Source organism: Urocitellus parryii, chromosome 8 (assembly GCF_045843805.1).
Source record: "Urocitellus parryii isolate mUroPar1 chromosome 8, mUroPar1.hap1, whole genome shotgun sequence".
Taxonomy (NCBI): domain Eukaryota; kingdom Metazoa; phylum Chordata; class Mammalia; order Rodentia; family Sciuridae; genus Urocitellus; species Urocitellus parryii.
This window is the reverse complement of record NC_135538.1, coordinates 78,975,736-78,996,509: the sequence shown is the minus strand read 5'-3', so window position 1 is coordinate 78,996,509 and position 20,774 is coordinate 78,975,736. Positions and strand designations below refer to the sequence as shown.

The following is a 20,774-nucleotide window of genomic DNA, read 5'->3' as shown; positions in this document are numbered from 1 at the left end:
AAAACCACCACACTGTTCACTATTCCTTATTTGAGGCGATTAAAAACACACCTCAATTTATGTTTTTCATCTTATCATCCATTACTTCCAAAATCTGTTTCAAATTACCTAGCTAAATTACTTTTCAAACATATTTTAACATTCACCTTGATGTTTATAGTGTTCTTCCTACTTATAAAAACACATTCTCTTTGTTACTGACAACGTGCTTTTTATCTTTCAAGACACAGTTCTAATTCTTTTAATTTTTTTTTTTTATTTATTTGGGGAGGTGTTACTGGGAATTTAACCCAGGGGCAATTTATCACTTAACTACATCTCCAGTCCTTTTTATTTATTGAGACAGGGTTTCACTAAGTTGTTTAGGGCCTCACAGTTGCTGAGTCTGGCCTTGAACTTGCAGTCCTCCTGCCTCAGCCTCCTGAGTGCTGGGATTACTGGTATGCACCACTGTGCCCAACATAATTCTTCCTTTTTAATAAGGCTTTCTCTGACCATCTATCTTGAACTGATTTTTACACCTTTAGATATAGCAATTGTCTATTCTCATTTGTCATGCTATCATTTGAAATTATTTAATATTTCAGGTATGTTTCATCTATCCAACCTAACCACTAACTGACTGAAAACAGCCACATGTTTCTCTTCTTTGTGGTCCACATATTTTGTGCTTAACACAAAGTAAGAACTCAAATACATGCTAGTCAAAATGTCTTCACCTGCATGTTGACATTCTGTATAATTTGACATACTTTCCCATTGTTTAGTAACTATCAAATCTTAAAACACTCTTGTGATAATGGGTCAGAGTATGACCAAGAAATGCTACATCCAAGTAATTTATCAATAAAATACAGTATGACAAGCTGTAAGACAAACACTCATGGTAACAAATCTTAAAAAAGAAACAGACAAAAGAGAATCTAAAGAACCCCAGAAAACAGAAAGTGTCATTACCTAACTTTTTGATCAGAAGACTAAAGATAATTCCTTAGCCAGACAAGATGAAAATAGGACCAGAAGCCTTCAGAGTCCTTTTAAATACACAGAATATAGATATAGTACTATCTTATCAGATAATGACAAATGAGAGAAAGAAGATAAACTGACTTGAAATTTTTATTCACAAATAATACCACAATATAACCTATACCTATTTTGAGTTTCTTTTTCTTTCTTTCCTAGATATATGCTGCTGTGATTGTCTAAAACTAAAGTATGGGTAACACTGAGAACATGTTAATGTCAGAAGAATTATGCATGTGTAAAAATTCTGAGTGGTAGATTGGCAGCCTCTGCTCATTTGGAACGTTGCAAGGAGAAATATATTGTTCTGGATTAGTGGACACAGGAACATTTTTTTTTTAATCTCTTAAGTAAAAGAAAAGTTAAGAGAACAATTATAAAAATAAGGAAAACTTTAATTAAATAAAAATTGTTATTTGGAATTTACCCATGAAACAACAAAAGTAAAGCAAAAATCAAATTCAATAAAACCACTTTCTCACAAGAGACATATTATACTCTTCAATTAAAATTAAAACCAGACAGGAGGCAACAACTACATCTTTGAAAAACATGACAGAAAGAGAAAGATATGGAGAAAGAATCAGATATAGCTAGGACTACAGAGAAAAGAAACAGCAAGAGAGAAAGCAAAGGTGCCAAAGATGTGAGAAAAGTTACTAACATGAGTCTATAAATCTCATTCCAAACATCTTTTATTTATTTACTATCTAGTATTCAAATAGTTGAATATTAAGAAACAGAAGGTCTTTCATATCTTTTCAAATTAACATGGATTCAATTGAATTTGCTGTTAAATCTTAGTTGTACTGTGTGGTAATTTAAGGGAGGAAATAAAGGCCAAAAACAACTAAAACAACTTTGTTTTGAGGAACATATAAGATTTTAGTAAACTTCTAAATGTGCCTAGTTCTTTTCAGGGAATAGCAATAATACAAGGTCATCAAGTTCAGTCCAGAGACTTTACACACACTTTCAAGTTATTTCTGGGAATAATTTCTCTGCCTCTTCGTATTTAATTAGAGTTTGAAGCCTTTAGAGCTTAGAACAACTCTGATCAAAACAAAGCTATACTAATGTCTACCTCTTGTCAAAATGTAGGCTTGCTAAACTAAACCCAACTAGTTTAGAATATTCTTAATATACACTATGGGCTTCAAGAAAATATGCAAATATATACTATTTTCCCCTGACTTCAAGTTATGCAAGGACTATTCAGCTAAAACATGAATGAATAACTGATATTAGTTTTTTAAAATTTTTTAAAAGAATTTAAATAAGAAAAATTTGAGGCCCAGAATTCATGAGTTTTTTTAAAACAGGAATAAAGTTGTCCATTTTCCCTAGGACATTCTCTTTAGTTATTATTATTATTTTCCTGGTTCAGTGAAAGAAAGAAACAGAAAAAGAGATGAGGAGCAGGGAAAGAAAAAGAGACAGAAACAGAGAAAGAGTGATAAGGAGTAGGGGGAGGGGGAGAGGGGGGCTTTTACAAGTTCGAGATTATTTTTAATTAAAGATGAGACGGTGAAAGAGAGGAGGAATACAAGGAACACGTATTAACTAATAAATTTCATGTCCTGTATTAGCCTTTTTTACAAACATCATCTCATTTGTCATTTATGTCTTATTAGTAATAAAAATAACCCACCTCCCAACTGCTTTTATCATTCAGATCCTCTATGAAGAGGAATGCTAGCAATACAAATAAGAAAATAATCCCATTCATTTTCTGAAGAAAACTACTAGCAAATTGAAAATCCATTTATAAGATTTTGAAACAAAGTAAACTAGGAAACTGTTTAAGCATAAAAAGAGCTAAATATGTTTATCTGAATTCTCAACTTCATATCTTTTAATTTTTAAAGTATAAGTCATGGCTTGATGTGGGAAAAAAGAATATTTACCTGAACGATCCCTATCAATACAATTTAAAATATTAGCATCTCATAACCAACCATTAAAAATTTATTAAAACATAATTATTATAACTTAGACGTTAAAAGTTCAACTTTTCACTTAAAAATCTTTCTAAAATATAGTTCTGGTTTTATTTTATTTTTTACTATTTCTAAGATTTCAAAAACAGAATTTCAATTTTCCTAATAGGTAAGAAAAATTTGTAAAATGCTGATTAATCCAGAATATTGATTTGCCATGTAAATTCTTTTATGTTTCATAAAAATATATAAATTTCAAATTGAAAACTCAATTATAAAAAACAGTAATACTAAAGCAGTATTCTCAAAATATGCTTAATAAAAAACCAAAATTTATGTTTAAAAGTTGCATTCTTTTAAAATTATAGCTTACATTTTTTATTTTCTTGCTATACACCAAATGGTGAATCTATTTATTTTATAAGCTTCAATTTCAACATTCCCATGAAATATACTTAATGCTTCATCTAAAGTTTCACAACATTTTATAGACTAAAAAAGAAGCATTCTATGAAAATTATTCATTCTCAAACCCTCCAAGGAAGAACGACTACAACCTCCATATGGTACTCAAAAAATATGTTCTAAATTGAGTATGTGATTACAAGTAAAACTTAACATCAGGGATAAAATTTGGAATCAAAGTTTTATGGTATTTTATTAACTCCAAAATGTAATGATTAGCTAATAACGAGAAATAACTATAACTGTAACCACAGCTCAAAATTCATGATAAACAGACACAAATTTCTGTTCCTCCCTAAAATTATTTTTCCTTATATTTGTAATAGCAGTGTTGGATGCTTTATGTTTAATCTGCCCATAGATAAACAAGCAATCAAATGAAAAAAGGAGTGAAGAGCAAAAAGAAGTTGGGCACTTACTTGACATAAATTAAAGATAGGGGAAAAAATTCATTTAATACCTCAAAGATCCACACAGAGTTCTAAAAATTGTTCATGTCCCCACCCCAACATAGATCACTAACTGGGTATAAATTGAAGTTGGCTATGTAGTGACTTTGAAAACAGCTTAAAAAAAAAAAAAAAAAAACCTAACCATGAATACATTTAGACTTAAAGAGACATTCCCAACAGACAAAAATCATGGGAATAAGTTCCATGTGCCCATGTAATAACTGTGAGACCTAGGTAAACTTGGAAAAAGCACTTCATCTCTTTAACATACAGTTTATTTATAAAACCAAGAATAATAAAATCTACCCTAATTATATAACTTTCATGAGACTCAAATGAAGTAAAGAATGTGGAAACATTTTAGAAACTATTCAAAATATTAAAGAGAATACCTTTATTTTAGTGAGATAAAGTATAATTTTTTGTTGTTTTTTAAAATGCAGGATATACTTTTTATCTTTTTATTTTATGTTTTGTTTTTCTAACAGTTTGAAGATTCTGTAGATACTATCTAATTCTACTTAGTACATAAATTTATTTCTATTGCCCTTTATAAATTTTTCTTAGAAAGAATCAAATAATTTTATCATTTAAAACCCTAAACAATAAATAATCTTAAAGCAGTTAAGATACTGATTTCTTATTTAATTTCTTAAAACCATATATTATGGCTGACCTCTAGTTGCATAACTAATTCGTAATGGCTTAAGAGCAATCACTTAAATCTCAAGTGTTGAAATTTTTATATCTGTTGAAAAGGTAGAATATATGTGTGACCAACTTACCTGATGAAAATTCACCTTTGTAACTGAAAGCAGTATTCAATTTTAAGAGAGAACTTTCTCTTCACACACTCTACCAGTATAATAATGCTCTTTGAATTACTAAATGAAGCAACTAATACATGTATAGCTCTTAACTGCTTTCCTTTGAAGCTATAAAAATCAACTGAGAAATGACTATTTCCTTGAATACAGACATGTTCCACAAAGAAAAAAAAATTCAGTACCAGCATATTTGTGGATTTGTTTTTTAAAAAAATCTCTATGCAATCACAAAGGAAATCCATCTGTCACTAAGAACAAATAATCAATACTATCTTTTTAGTAAAATGATAATTTTACAACCCTTATTTCTTACCTTATGAATACTAAGGCATGGCCATAATGTCTGCCAAAGTTAATTTCTTCACTAATATAATTTACTTTTTCTTCTGTTTATTGACTACATAGAAGTTATTTTACTTCTAATTTTACTTTTTCTTCCGTTCATTGACTACATAGAAGTTATTTTACTGATTATCAATCAAGTAAACATCACTTTCATGCAATTTTTTTCACAAACCATATTTCACAAATGATTATTACTGTGAAATAATGTCTTGCTAAAGAACTCTGACCACCTATTTATCATATTGTTTTACCTATTATTTAAGGTTTCTATCACTTTTTAAAAATGCTGAGATAGTGTAAAAACATTTTTTCTTTCCTTTCTTTATAAAAAGGCATCCCTAATACATAAAAAACTATACTTTTAAACTATGTGTCTATACTGACAGCAGTATTTGAGTTATATTTCATACAGTGGTCATAGGGAAGGGAAACACTGCTTAGAGTAAGCTTTAAGTGTAATAAATTAAACCACTGTAATTCAAATACTCCACCAAATATGCCAAAATCCATGTAAGTAACAAAACGTGGAGAGAAAAGGTCATAAGCCCAAATAAAAATTTAGTATATTAAAACATGATAGAAGTAAAGACCTGTATGATTCTTTGGCTTTAATTTTAAAATCAGTGTATTGGAATCAAATTTTGTTGCTCTAAGAGAAAGCTAATAAAGTTTAATAATACAACAAATACTAGTTAATAATTTATCCACATGGTTTTCTAAACATTTTTCTATATTACATTTTATATTTGTGAATTTCACTGCTAAATCTAGTAAAACTAAACCACTTATTATATTATATAAGTAATGTAGTATGTGTAGTTAATTTTAGTATCCCAATTAAGGTATAGAATAAATGATTCTTTATTGGTGAAAACAATGTCAAAACAATGTATGAACCAATTTTTAAATGGATTTCCTCTGTAATATGCAGAGTAATTTTGTCAAAAAGTCCCCCAAACTTTAACAGGTATAAAAACAAGAGACTGATAATTACCATATTGAAATAAGATCGAATTTTGACTCCTCTTGCTAGATCCCACACTATCACATTTCCGTCATGACCAGCAGAAAAGAGAACTCTAGGATCAAATGGATGTGGCTCAAGAACAAATACCTCATCTTCATGACCCTGAAATATTTTCGAAGTGTCAAAAGATTATAAATATTAAAGATAGAAAAAAAAGCTTAATGAAACACTGACAAAAGTAACATTTCTAGAAATGGAATTTTAAGAATTATTAAATTGGCAAAACTTGTCAAATTTGTCAGTTTATAAATAAAAATGAAAATGAGTTAATAATACTGGCTAGGGCTTTGCTATCATTAAGTAAAACATGAGAATACTATTACCATATTCCTAAACACCAAAACACAAAAAGAATCTACAATGTATTTCCAAACTAAACAGTTTTAACTGCATTTTTAAATTATTCCTAATGACCCACAAAACCCTATTGTCATAACTAGAGATTTTAACTAACATAAAATATTTTATGTTTTAATAAAAACTACAGTCTACAGTTAGCTTTAGTCATACCAAAATTTAAAGAAAGTCCATTTTCTCACCATCAGGACATGGATAAGTTGACCAGTGTAAGAATTCCAAACTTTCAGAGTCATATTATTAACTGCAGTTATAACTGTATTGTCATGTCGATCCCAAGCAACCATAGTTACTTTCATTTTTGTGATCTTATCTTCTATTCCTTGAAGATTTTGGCTGAAAGAAGGAGGCAGCATTTGTTTACACTGCTTTTATTAAAATACTTGTGTAACAAAAACTAAAAATAAAAAATTCTTATAATTTATATTTATTAACATGGATATGTATCACTTTAACGAAAATAAAAATAGTATGAAGTAACAGAACAACAGCATAAGTTCCTGTGCTTAGTCAGAAAATTCAGAATTTCCTGAATTCAGGATTATGGGACTCATAAGACATTAGGAACAGATGATCTTAGGTAAATATTACTGCTATAAATCTATCTAGAATCAGGAATTCTGTGCCAGGGTGCTCACTCTACCTTTTACTGATGCTGTCAATGCCCTCCTTACTGCACCACTCTCCATCCATCTGAGATAACTACACAGAACTACTAGTAAATAATAATAAAATATTTTTTTAAAAAGTAATGATTATAACATGTAATATGCTACAGAAGCTACCGGGTATAAGTATCATCCTAATAGGATAGATGGAACATTATAATATGGTCTCTTAAAAAAAATGTTAAAAGTTACAAGTATTCTTACAGGACAACTAGAATCCCTTAAAAAAAAAAACAATTAAAAAAATTAATCCAACAGGTCTTCTTGTTATATGGCAGTGAAATATTTCATAAAAATCAACCAACAGTGTTTATTTCTTATAATACCTATAGTTATTGCAGAAAATTAATCATTGTGAACTGATATATAGCTTTAGACAACAGCTCCATCAAATGCAGAATATATATTAAATAATCTAAATATACTATTTCAAATTTGATTCTTACCCTGCTGGACGAGTTGCCATATCCAACAAAATGCTCTTCCATTCTCTTCGTTTAAACTGCCAAATACGTGCTGTCCCATCCCGACTACCGCTTACAAACCTGTATTTTATAGAAATCCAAGACCCCCCCCAAAATCACACATGCTTTAACAAAATGCACCAAAATCCTGTTTTAAAAAGACAACAATCTTTATCCAATATCACAGAAATTCCTGTCTATAAATCTAACAAATTCTGAAACTCTATGCGCTTTAAAAATTTTACAAGTAAATATAATTAGGTCTCAAAAATAACATTCAAGGGCTGGGGGTAGAGATCAGTGGTAGAGCACCTGCCTAGCATGTAAGCAGTCTAGGGTTCCATCCCCAGTACTACAAAGAGAAAGAGAGTGAATTTTTTCCAATGAGATAAAATTCCTCCTAATAATAAAAAAGTTTATTTGTTCTATTCAAAGTGTGAAGGAGTTTTAGTTACTTTTAAAATACAAACATGAAAAATTTACAAAATATCATTTTGTGTCATCAGGGAACATATGTGTCTCGAATACTGCACTACCAAAAAGTTTCCCTACACTTTCATACATGTAGGAAAGATTATAGAATTATAATACAAAAGCTTCTATTATTAAAAGCATTCAAATAAACTAACATCATTAAAAAATAAGACACAAAGACACATGTTTACATGCATATGAAGGCCCTATTCACTTAAGTATATCTGGTCAACATCTTTATTTTAGGTGATTAATTTCTATATAACTTAAATATAACTACTAGAATTATCTTTATTTTTTTAAGTTTAAAAACAGAATTAAATTAGAGAAATATAGATTTTTACCTGTTACTAGTGTTGGAAAACTGGATACTGTCAACTTTGTCCTATATATAGATACATAAAAAGCAGAAGCTGAATATAAACAGTCTCATTTAAGTTATATTTATCTAATTCCTTTCACCAATACTTACAGTATGAAACTCCAATTCTGATATTTTCTCTGGCTGACCTGATCCAAAAAAATAAACTCTAATAATATGATCTGTGCTCCCTGTGGCCAGAAACATTCCACCTATAAAGTAACAGCAAACATTTATGAGAAAATACAACTTTCAAATCTCTGAAAATTAAGTAATAGCCAAGCAACTACAAGATGTATTAAATAAATTTTACTCTAAAATCATTTACATTTACCATGAATATATAATACATCTAACTGCAATTTGAAAAGAAGTTTGCTACTACAGCTTGAACTAGGATGAACTTTTCAATATTTATAGAAGTAAACCTATTCATACTAAAAACAATTTCACTGATTACATAATCTCACCATGTTAAAATTTTATCAGTTATCTTCACTAGATAGCATAGCATTTAACTCTGACATTGCTGATATCCTTCTGTTGTTCCATTTCTCATCAGTCAAAAATCTTACCAAATTTCTAAGGCCCAATGCCCTTTCCAAACCTGGCAATCAAATGAAACTGCCCTCCTCCAAACTCACCTAAGACTTTGTCTTATAGCACATACATTCTACTTGGCAGAATTTATTCCCCTCTATAAAGCAAAGCTCTCCCACAGAGTCAAGTTCTTACATTCAAAATAAAATTTTTAAGTACTTTTGATAAATGATCCACTTAATGGACCTGTAAACTTAATCAAATTATTTTTGGAAGAAAAGCCTAAATTCAGAGTACTATACACATATATATTGTACCAATTTGGGTTATTACTAGAAGGAACACTATCTTTATGGCAGCAGCCCTGAAATTGAGACAAAAACAGATTCACTTCAGTTTACTAGTCCTGAACTCAGGTAATACTGCTATCCACAATTATGAAATAAAGTAAAACAGAAAATAAAGGTGGAAGGAATAGGTATTAGGAACATTAGATAGTGGATCTATTCATAGTTCAATTCATTTCAACTATCTACATCACAGAAAACTCTTAACATTCATTCAGAATGTTGCTATAGAAATTCAAAAGGTAATAGCATATTAGTACTGCTATTCAGCTTTTTCTTCTCCCCACTACCTGCTCCGCCCCAATACTGGGGACTGAACCCAGACCCTCAAGCATGTTAAACAAGTATTCTACCACTGAACTACATCCCCAGCCCTTATTACTTTAATAAATGAAGAAAGAGTCTTGCTAGATTGCTCAGGTTAGCCTGGAACTTGCAATCCTCCTGCCTCAGCTTTCTCAGTAGCTGGGATTACAAAAGTGTGTCATCATGCACAGTAGTATAATACTGCTATTTTTTTTTAAAAAAGAGCAATAGAACAAACTGGAGCAAAGTAAAGAGAGCATATAAAAATATTAATCAAATTTATTTTACTTAGCTATGGAACACTTTTAAAATCTGCAAAAATGTAAACCAGATTTAAAATACCTATGATCAATAAGAAAAACATTTAAAGACAATCTTTGTAACAGAGAAAATTTTGAAACTATTAATTCTCTATTAGAGCATTATGATCTTCTTATAGAATAATATTAGTCATGTGGTTATGTGAATTAAGCTCCAGCAAAATTGAAATATTTCTAACTCAATTTATCATTCTTGTTTACTAACTAGCTCTTGTGTATGTATGAGGATATGATTAAAATACATTAGTAAATATTTTCCAAAATTTTATGTATTTTACTAGAAGATTTCTAATGTACAACTTTTAGTGAAAAAAGAACGGGAGGGGCAATCTTACCAGCACTAAAAGAAGAACAGATCATTTGAACTCCAGGTCGAGGGCGCTCTGTAAATTTTGCAGGTCTTGGGCTAAAATACAAAAAAAATAAACAACTAAAAATATATTAAAGGGACCAGGAATACCAGAAATGAGCTGTTTCAAAAAATAATCACAGAAGGACACAATTAAATAAGCAACAGATGATGACAGTCTTCCTAAAAACAACTTTGAAATTATTGTGTGTCATGATCAGATCCTGCAGACCTCTTGCACAGGAAACCTCCCAAAGTCTCTAGCACACCAGACATGTAGTTATTAGTTACACTAACTTCCAACCAAATTTAGTAAGTCTTGGCTATTCATACTAAGAACAGGAATGCAGAATAGCAACATATAAAGTAACATATATAAGGAAGTTCAGTACCCAGTAACCCCCACAAAAAAGGAAGTTATTGATAAACATGAAAACATGAACAAATAGGTGCTCTTTGGTTATGTATTGCTACATCAGAATGTAAACTTTTTTAGTATGAGATATTTTTAAGCTTCTCTGGTACCTTCTAATGTGACAAAATATTTTTCTAAAAAGCAAGAATCTTATCTTAATGAAAATCTGAAGGCTATCTGACTGTCATGTGAACTATAAAATTGGTTCAAAACAGGGATCTAGTCCACTACAGACTACATTTCACTGTATTTCCATCAATACTATTGACATTAAATGCTATAATCTCCCATATTAAAATTACATTATAAAGTCAAGTAATGACAATAGCTCCAGTAAATTTAACAAATGTGTATATGATGCGCCAATACATTGATTATATTTGAAAATATAGTTAGTAAACATTTTAACCAAGTTTTTCTCAGACTATAAGGGGAGAAAATGCAAAAAATAATTAGGTCCTTAAACCTAAGTACACTACTTAACTTTCACAATCCATAGCATTAAAATATAAATTGATTTCAGTTTTGTGATCATTTAGGGAAAAGATGTATAGATAACATATTTCTGATTTATCAATCATATATACTGAATAAAGAGGAGAGTTTTTCTGACTGATATAGAATGTACCAAAAAGTGCTTACTAAAAATTCCAGGAATAAATTTGTAAATAGATAAACCATTTATAAAGAAATAAATGTCTATTAAAATACCCTTAAAAATTAAACTTTATTCAGAGCAACTAAATGTGCCACTTTCATACAAGCTTATGGATTGTAGCTTCACTCTTCCCTAGCTCTACATTTTTGTTTTTTACAACTATTCATATAAGTGCCAAGCAACCACTTAGTTGAAACACAACCAGAATATGCAAATAAAAATTCTACATACTGCCATTATAAACCAGATTTTATATTTTTAAAGGGGAAAAATAAACATATACAAAAATTTATTTTTAAATGCACATTTGAAGAAATATTTTAAAAGAGGGTCTTGAACTCAAGAATTCCCATTTTCAACTTTCCAGCTCTGACATTTATCAGGTATGTGACATTAAGCAAGATAACATTTCTAAACCTTTAGTCACCTTATCTGTAAAATGGGACTAACAATAGATGCTATCTCATAATTGCAGGGTAATTACATGAGTTTAATCCAAGTAAAGTACACAACTCAATAAATGTCCGTATTATTAATATTTTAATTCTGTTCAACATTTCTAGATAGTCTAGATCAAAGAATAACTGTTGTTTAGGGGGTCCTGATAGTATTTGTATTTAAATCCTGTTCTACCACCATTGGCTAATTGTGTGACCTGCCTATGTCTCAGTTTTTTCACTTTTTTGCACAAGGGATAATAACTGAACCTACCTCTTCCAAAAGGCTGTTATAAGAACTAACATGATAACAAAAGTAAAATGATTAGTACAAGCTGGGCAGACTAAGAGCTTAATAGAAATCTGTAATCATTATTATCTGCATATTTCATATATATCTGTTCTCCTTATACCTAGTCTAAATGTACTCAAGACAGGTTTCTTCTACCCAGAGATTTTTTTTTTTTGGGGGGGGGCGAGGGTATTGTGGGTTGAATCCAGGAGCTCTCTACCACTGAGCCCCAGCCCCTGCCTGCCTATCTATCTATCTATCTATCTATCTATCTATCTATCTATCTATCTATCTATGGCAGGGTCTCACTAAGTTGCTTAGGGCCTCAGTAAGTTGCTGAGGTTGGCTTGGAACTTGAATTCTTCCTGCTTCAGTCTCCTGAATCACTGAGATTATAGGGATGTGGTGTCCTGCTCCAGAGTCTATTAAACTAGCTTTTGAAGTCACCTAGACACTCAGTTTAACCATCTTAAGAAAGAGCATCTTTACTGGTGGGAGTTGATAATATACACATAAACCCTATATAAAAGTCAATCAATAGATTTGGGTTTCAAAGTTCAAATGATTTTTTTCAATTACTGTAGACAGATGAATTTCTAAAGTTTCTTTTCTAGATTATACAAACATCACCACACAATATAATTTTTGCCTTTATTATTATCATCATTATTGGTACCAGGGATTGAACTCAGGGGAACTCAACCTTTGAGGTACACCCCCAGGCCTATTTTGTATATTTGTTCATTTAATTTATATGCAGTGCTGAGGATCAAACCCAATGCCTCACACATGCTAGGCAAACACTCTACCACTGACTCACAACCTCAGCACCCCCCTATTTTGTATTTTATTTAGAGACAGAATCTCACTGAGTTGCTTAGGGCCTGGATTTTGCTGAGGCAGGCTTTGAACTACCGATCCTCCTGCCTCAGCCTCCCGAGCTGCTGGAATTACAGGATTGCACCTTCTTACCCAGCTGCCTTTGATTATTAAAATCTAATATAACTACAGTAACAAAACTATATCCTGCCAAATTTTTTGGCAATTATCAATGATATGTAAATACAAAAAAGAAAAGAAGTGCCCCAAAGCCTATAGCCAAGGAGAAAGGGATTACTCTTATTTTTATATCTGAGACTGGCTTGAAATTTTTAAAGAGATAATTATAATAGCAAACAGAAAAGCATACTATTTAGAAATAGCTAGAAAAAACTTTAATGTTCAAAAACAGAAAAAAAATCACTAAGCAAAGTGTGGAACAACTAAATAGAACATAACACAGCTATTAAAATTAACATAGTGATGCATGGTACCACATGCCTGTAATCCCAGTGATTCAAAAGGCTGAGGTAAAGAGGACAATAAGTCCAAGGCCAGCTTCAGCAACTTAGCCACACTCTATCTCAAAATTAAAAATAGACAGGGTTGGGGATGCAACTCCTTGGTAAAGGGTCCCTGGGTTCAATTTCTCACACAAATCTGCCAAAATAAATAAAAAATACCAGAAATGTTTATGATAAAACAAAAAAAAAAATCAACATAATATTATAATTCCTCTGCCTTATCTACATAAGATCAATCATAAAAAATTACATTCAGGTAGTGAGTTATATGTGATTCTACATTATAAAAAACTCACTTCTCAAGGATACAGAAACCTAAATTATTATTGTAGTTAGCATTATAATGCTCAAAAAAAAAACTTTTATAAAAATTTTGTAAAACATGTTCTGTTTGTATCCTAATTTAAAAACTGCTTATCACTTTTTTTCTTCTGACAGTAATAAACAAAGGGCATTCAGATACCAGGAAGTTAAAATATAGTAACAATTACTGATGACTGTCCAAATGAATAAGTAAGATAGTTCAACCTTTATCTAAATGTCTATAGAAAGACATTAAATATAAATACAATTAAGGTTAAATCAACTTGTTTTGTCCAAAGACATCTTTTGTATCACAATCTTCTCTTCAAATGAAGTACACTTGTATTATGTTATTCATGTTAGCATGTTCTAATGCCCTCCTATAACAACCATTGTACAGGAATGTTCATACACATGGTTTAAGACAAGTCTTACATTGTGTCAATATACTAACTGAAAACAATTATGTGATACTACCATTTAAAATAATGAATGTATATATAAATTATTAAATTACTCAACTCAAGTTGATAATTTATAAACAGATAATTACTGAAATATACCTTCTAATCTGAATGACTTTCTTTTCTGCAAGTGGCAAAAATGACCACTTGAGACACTGTGGAATCACTGGAGCAAATAAATACAAGCACTTCTCTTCAGTCCATCTACTCAAAAGAAATGGAATATAAAGCATAGGACTAAAGAGTAAAGAAGTGTTCCAATTTTGGTCTTCTATTAAAAAAACAAAAACAAACAACAACAAAAAACTTGTTTTAAATATGGGAAAATCATTTAACCTTTCTTCACCTCAGTGTCCTTAATCAAAAGATAACTGTCAGCCAACTTGTTTTGACAAACCAAGATTTTAACATAGGTGAAAGCACAAATGGAAATGGGATTATGTGTGTACATTTATCTAGTAAAATTTGTTTTCCAAACTTTTCCTAGATCTATAATAAAATCTAGTATGTGTAGATATAGTAACATAATTAAAATTATTCTGAAGAATAGCATTAGTAATTCTAACATTTCTTAGCACCAAACAGAAATACTGAGACACAAGTATATGGCATATAGAAAGGAACAGGTATATCCCGAAGGAAAGAACTAGGACACAGATATGAGAGGAAAAAAATATTTATGATTAGAAAACTTTCTTTGAAGCATATGAAAAGGGGGGGGGGCTTAAAAAAAAACAGGTCACTGAACAAGCAAAAGGAATTTCCATTATTTCCTCAAGAAGAAAAAAACTGATTTCTATTGTTGACTTTTGCAATTTCAATTGTTAAATACATTTTATGAAATAAAATAGCAACTGACTTTATTTTAAGAGTTCCAGCATCCCAGAGCCAAAAACAAATAGTGCCATCTGCTCCAGTAGAAGATAGATATCTCTTTGAGCCACTGCACAATGGTGAGAACTGAAAAACAATCACAGAAAAATAAAAATATTTATAGAGTGATATAGTACAAATAACCACTTTTTACCATACCATTAACAACTAACAATACAGAAAATACCCAGAACAGAACAAGATCATGACTACTATGTTATTCAAAATACATAAAATTTTCTAAAGAAAACAAATATTTTTTAGTTTTAGTAAACGTTATATGATTATAAATCTGAGTTTCTAAAGCTTACTCTAAATTACAACAAAAAGTTTTTAAAAGGGATTAAAACAATTACCTGTAGTGATGTAATAGATGCACTGTGACCCTGAAGAACTGCCAAAGGTGCACAGGTTCGAAGGCACCAGACTCGGATCATTTTATCACAACTTCCAGCTGCTATCATGGTATTCTCATAGTTTACAGCCATGTCTGATATTTCAGCAGCATGTCCTCTTAAAGTAGCTAATAATCTCCCATCATCTGTTGCCCAGATTTTCACAAGGCAATCATCAGAACCCTTAAAATACAAGTGAATATTAGCATAATTAACCCTGTAAGTTTTAATTCAAATTCTTAATACTGATAAAGAAATCCTGTTATGCCCATTTTCCAACAATTATATTTTAAGCACTTCAAGTTGTAAATATTTTTGTTAGAAATTTCCCTCATCAAGTTAAAATAAAAAACACAGACATTTGTAAAATTACCAAATGCTCTATAGGAAACAGTTTTACTGGTTTTACATAAAAATTCTGTATGATTTTCCAATATAATTCTAAAACAAGGGGCTGGAGATGTGGCTCAGCGGTAGCGCGCTCGCCTGGCATGCGTGCGGCCCGGGTTCGATCCTCAGCACCACATACCAACAAAGATGTTGTGTCCGCCAAGAACTAAAAAATAAATATTAAAAAAAAAAAAAAATTCTAAAACAAAACCAAACATACAAACAAAAAACTTTATGAGTGCTCAGAGAACCTACAAAGGCAAATGATCCAGACAAGTTTTCTGCTTCATACTGAAAAGACACAGATATGAAATATAAATGATCACAAACACAATTCTTACAGTACATCTTACATGAAGTATATGAAACTAGACTCTGACAACACTGCTTACAAAACACTCTCCAATTAGCTATAAAATCAGTTCTTCTGATTGAGCTTTCAGGCAAATTGGTGGGTTACCAACGACTAAAATTCTGGTAATGAAACTTAACTTTGTTAAACCACTCACATTAAAATCTGGTATTCTCATTACATATATTTAGTCTCAAGTTTTTCATCTTAAAAAAAAAAGATTAATGATTTCTAAGATTTCCTGTACCTTTACAATTTGGTGATTCATGCAATCATTTATCCATATGCCTCTTGATTAAGAACGTGCCAACACTGGCAACAGAAGGATGATATTCAAAGACATAGTATTCCTGCCTTAGAGAAGCAAAAGTGTATAAGCAATATCAAGTTCTAAGTGCTATTCTGTGGATCAGTAGAGATTCAAACAAAGGAACAGTCAGCTTTTCCTAAGAGATGAGGCCTAGGAAAGAACACAGAAGCAATGCTGCTTCAACAGTCTTATGAATGGAAACAATATAGTCTAGTAGTTTAGATCAGACTCCAGAGTCAAATGTCTGAGTTCATGATCTGGCATGACCACTGCCTACTTGTACAACCCTGGACATGTTATACACATTTTCTATGCCTTAATATTCACATATGTACCTTTCTCATAGAGTTGTAAAAACAAAATGAGTCAAGTAATAAGAAGAGCTAAAACAATGCTTGGCACATGGTAAAAGATATATATGGAATAATATCACCAATTTTGCTATTGATAATATTCTTAGTCTTTGTTTTTGCTTCTTTTCCCCCTCACTACTGGGGATGAAACCCAGTGCCATGCACAGGTTAGGCAAGGGCTCTATCAATAAATCATATGCCCAGACTGTAATATTCTTATTTTAGTAATTTTTTTTAAAGTACAAATATTGTATGGAGCAACTAGAGGAAAAAGTATGATCAAAGTAAGCAACTGTGAAACAAGGTGGGTAGTTCAAAGAACTGCAAATAGTCTGCCAGCTAATTCACAGTGTGAAGCAAGGCATGAAGATGAAGGAATATGGTATGTAATGAGGATCAATGAAGAATAACAAGCAGTTGAGTACCACGATCAAATTCAGAGTTTTCAAAAAAGCATCCTGTCATCACTGTGAATTAGGAATGTAGGAGAACAATTCAAAGTTGCTAAAATACAAGTGGGAAAGAATAAGTGGTTAAAAATTTTTTTTTGAGTTATTACAGCAAAAGAGAAAAATCAGAAGAGATGGTTATAAGGAATAAAATGAAGATTGTATCACTGATTATCTCTGGAAAGCAAAGAAAGAACAGTAGCATACTATGACTTCCAGAAAGATGGTGTACAACATCACATGGCATGTGGGAGGGACTCTAAGTATTTTTTGATTAATAAAAAGGCTTTTATTTAAAATACTCCTTTAAATCAAGTTCTCTAAAATTCCATAACCAAATCAATTTATTCACTTTACTTACTTATCTTCTAAAATTTAAGGCAATACATATATAGTCAGCCCTTCATATTTTTGGTTCAGTAATCAAGTACTCTTGCGGGGGAAAAAACCCATACCTGTACTAAATATGTTCATACTCCTTTTTCTTGTTATTATTCTCTAAACAACAAAGCATAAAAGCTACTTGTGTAGCTATTTTATAAGATATTATAAGTAAAATGATTTAAAGTATAAGGGAAGATATGTGCGAGTGTGCAAATGATATACCTCTTTTTTTGAGAGAGAGAGAGAATTTTAATATTTCTTTTTTAGTTTTTGGCAGACACAACATCTTTGTTTGTATGTGGTGCTGAGGATCTAACCCAGGCTGCAAGCACACCAGGCTAGCACGTTACAGCTTGAGCTACATCCCCAGCCCACCATTTTATATAAGTGATTTAAACATCCATGGATTTTGGTATCCCTAGGTGTTCTGGAACCAATTTCCCACAGATATCAATGAAAAACTAACTTTGACTTGCATTCAGCACAAAGGTGACATTTTAAGCATACCAACATCAGTAGACAAAAGAAAAATCATGTTATCTAATTATGCTTCAAAATAATATAATTCATTTTGTTCCTATGAATGTGAATAAGAGTTTGCTTTACATTTACTAGGTGTTTCACATTTTCTATGTTAACAACAAAATTCATTCCAGCTGGAGCTGGGGTTGTGGCTCAGTGATAGAGAGCTCACCTATCGTGTGTGAGGCACTGGGTTTGATTCTCAGCCCCACATAAAGATAAATAAATAAAGGTATTGTGTCCGTCCACAACTAAAAAAAATATTAAAAAAAAATCATTCCAGCTACTGGACCAAAATGTCAATTTTAATGAAAGGAACAGAGGCAATTGTTTCAGAAATTCTTCACCAATCAAGTCCCACTATATTGTCACTGTGTTTATTATTTAGTAGTTTTACCAATTTAGTATTGTTTTATAATTCTTCAAATAAAGTGCTGAAAACAAAAAGCAATGCATATTCTCCCTCCAATGTGCATTATCCCAATTAATCTATCAAATTATAAAGGAGAAATTTTTCATTACCCTTTCAGGGAAATCTATATTATCCTCTTTCATGACCTATAGAATAGTTTGCTGCCCCCAACCTCAATCTCACACTCCAGAATGCCTAGCAGACTTTCAAACAAAACTCTAAGCATTCTTAAGCAATTTCTACCTCATGCATTATTAGTTATGATCACTTTATTTATTTTTAAGGAAATCTGAAACTAGAGATGACCCAAGCAGAAATTTAACTAAGTTGAAAGAAATTTACTAGAAAAACATTTTTTAAAGTACTGTAAATGTGTTTTAAATGAATGTAGGATGAATTAAAAATTAGCAAAAATTATTCTTTAAAAAAAGACCAAAATGTTGAGCAGATTTAAAACAAACTTTCTTTCCATATGCCTAATCTCAGTTCCATAAATTTTACTAATTCAATAATAGACTAAAAAGTAATTATAGTCTTTCAGTCAAAGGAAATGAAAATGTTAAAGCAGCATTACAGATATTAAAAGCAATGTTACAGAAATGGTGAAAAGGTGTTATATCAACAATATGGGATACATTTCTTCTAAAGAGGTATGAAGGAGGAAAAAAGTAGGGCAGAGACACAAATTTTAAAGTAAATCAGAAAGAAATTATATAATTGTACCCTTAGCTAAAACAAATATGTGAGGATTAGTTCCTTGAAAGGGGGATGTGAGGGTAATAAAGGAATGAACCAAAAGTGAAAAAGGTTTGCAAATGCAGAATAATAGCAGTGAGAAAGAAAAAAAAAAATTCTTTTTTTTTTTTTTTCCTGAAAGCAACAGTAAAAAAACTGCTAAATTTAGATAGCCTGATTTTAGAAATACCTCAACTGACATAGTTTTTTTTCAGCAAAGTTCCAGTGCCCAGGAGAAAACAAAGTACTCATTTCTTTTCAGTACCATTTACATACCACTAGGGCTGGGAACTGGCAAAGTAAGAAAAGGTGGAAGGTACAAAGCTTAAGTCTTTCAGTCAAAGAAAATGAAAATAACAATAAATTAAGTTGGATAGTTTTTATCTGAGAAAGATAGCCTGTTGAAGGGCTTAGATTTAACCTGGTGAGGTGGTTACTAGAGAGTTTTAGGAGGACAAGACAAGGTCACAATATTTTAGTCAGGTCCTTCTAGTGTTTATGTGTAGTACAGATCTGAAGATACAAAAGAAGGTCTAGGCTAGAAATAGGAAGCTGGGTATTGTTAGCTTATAGGTAGTAGTTGAAACAGTATCAGTAGATGAGAGTGCAAAGAGACAGCATTTAGTGCAGATTTTTATCTGAGAAACCACAAATGGGTTTTAAGAAATATGGCAGGGTAGAAAATTAAAAATTTTTTTTTTTGAATTTATTTTTAAATCAAATTATAATGTTAAACTAGTGTTTAATCCAAACAAGCAAAGGAACAATGGATCACTAGTTTACTTTTCAATAATGTGATTTTTTTAAAAAACAATTTAACGTTTATTTTATTTATTTGTTTTTATATGGTACCATGCTAGGCAAGCATTCTACCACTGAGCTACAACCCCAGCCCCAATAATGTAAAATTGATGTAATCATTGTCAAAGAGTGCTGACTGAGATGTTATCATTTCTCTGTTGACATAAAACCTAGCATATCCTAGAAAAATAACAAATATATAGTTTATACAGCTTTTGGCTTACTTAAATCACCCCCCAAATAATACCAAATTTATAGTGTTTTTTAAATGTCAAAGTATCTTGTCAATAAAGGATAAAACCACAAAAATAAAAGAATACATCTTTAATTTGGTCTGAAGTACCCTATAAGTTTGCTGATTCTGATGCTATAACATAAAGAAGCTACACATACTATGATAAAGAAAGTAGACTTTTAAATAGTCAATAGGCTCTTGAAGTTTAGGACAGAGGAAGAAAACCAGATATTGCTGTGGAATCAATGTTATTTCTTCTAATACTTTTAAATACAGTATGTAGGTAGTGGTATCAATGACCTTTCCTTCTAACATACAAGTAGATCTCTTACTGAATACAATTTTTTTTTTTTGTCTATTCACACAAAGTTCAAATTTTGTGA

At 31.0% G+C, this 20,774-nt stretch overlaps 1 protein-coding gene across 1 annotated transcript in view; it reads right to left on the bottom strand.

The window, feature by feature from the left end:
• Phip (PHIP subunit of CUL4-Ring ligase complex) overlaps positions 1 to 20,774 on the bottom strand; it is a 125,077-nt gene that overhangs the window by 58,041 nt on the left and 46,262 nt on the right. Inside the window, exons 8-15 of the mRNA XM_026410453.2 lie at positions 15,410 to 15,631; positions 15,040 to 15,140; positions 10,255 to 10,325; positions 8,518 to 8,618; positions 8,390 to 8,430; positions 7,554 to 7,652; positions 6,622 to 6,775; positions 6,050 to 6,184 (exon numbers count right to left, since the gene is read on the bottom strand). Of these exons, the coding sequence (XP_026266238.1) occupies positions 6,050 to 6,184; positions 6,622 to 6,775; positions 7,554 to 7,652; positions 8,390 to 8,430; positions 8,518 to 8,618; positions 10,255 to 10,325; positions 15,040 to 15,140; positions 15,410 to 15,631 (924 nt within the window). The remainder of the gene's footprint in view (positions 1 to 6,049; positions 6,185 to 6,621; positions 6,776 to 7,553; positions 7,653 to 8,389; positions 8,431 to 8,517; positions 8,619 to 10,254; positions 10,326 to 15,039; positions 15,141 to 15,409; positions 15,632 to 20,774) is intronic.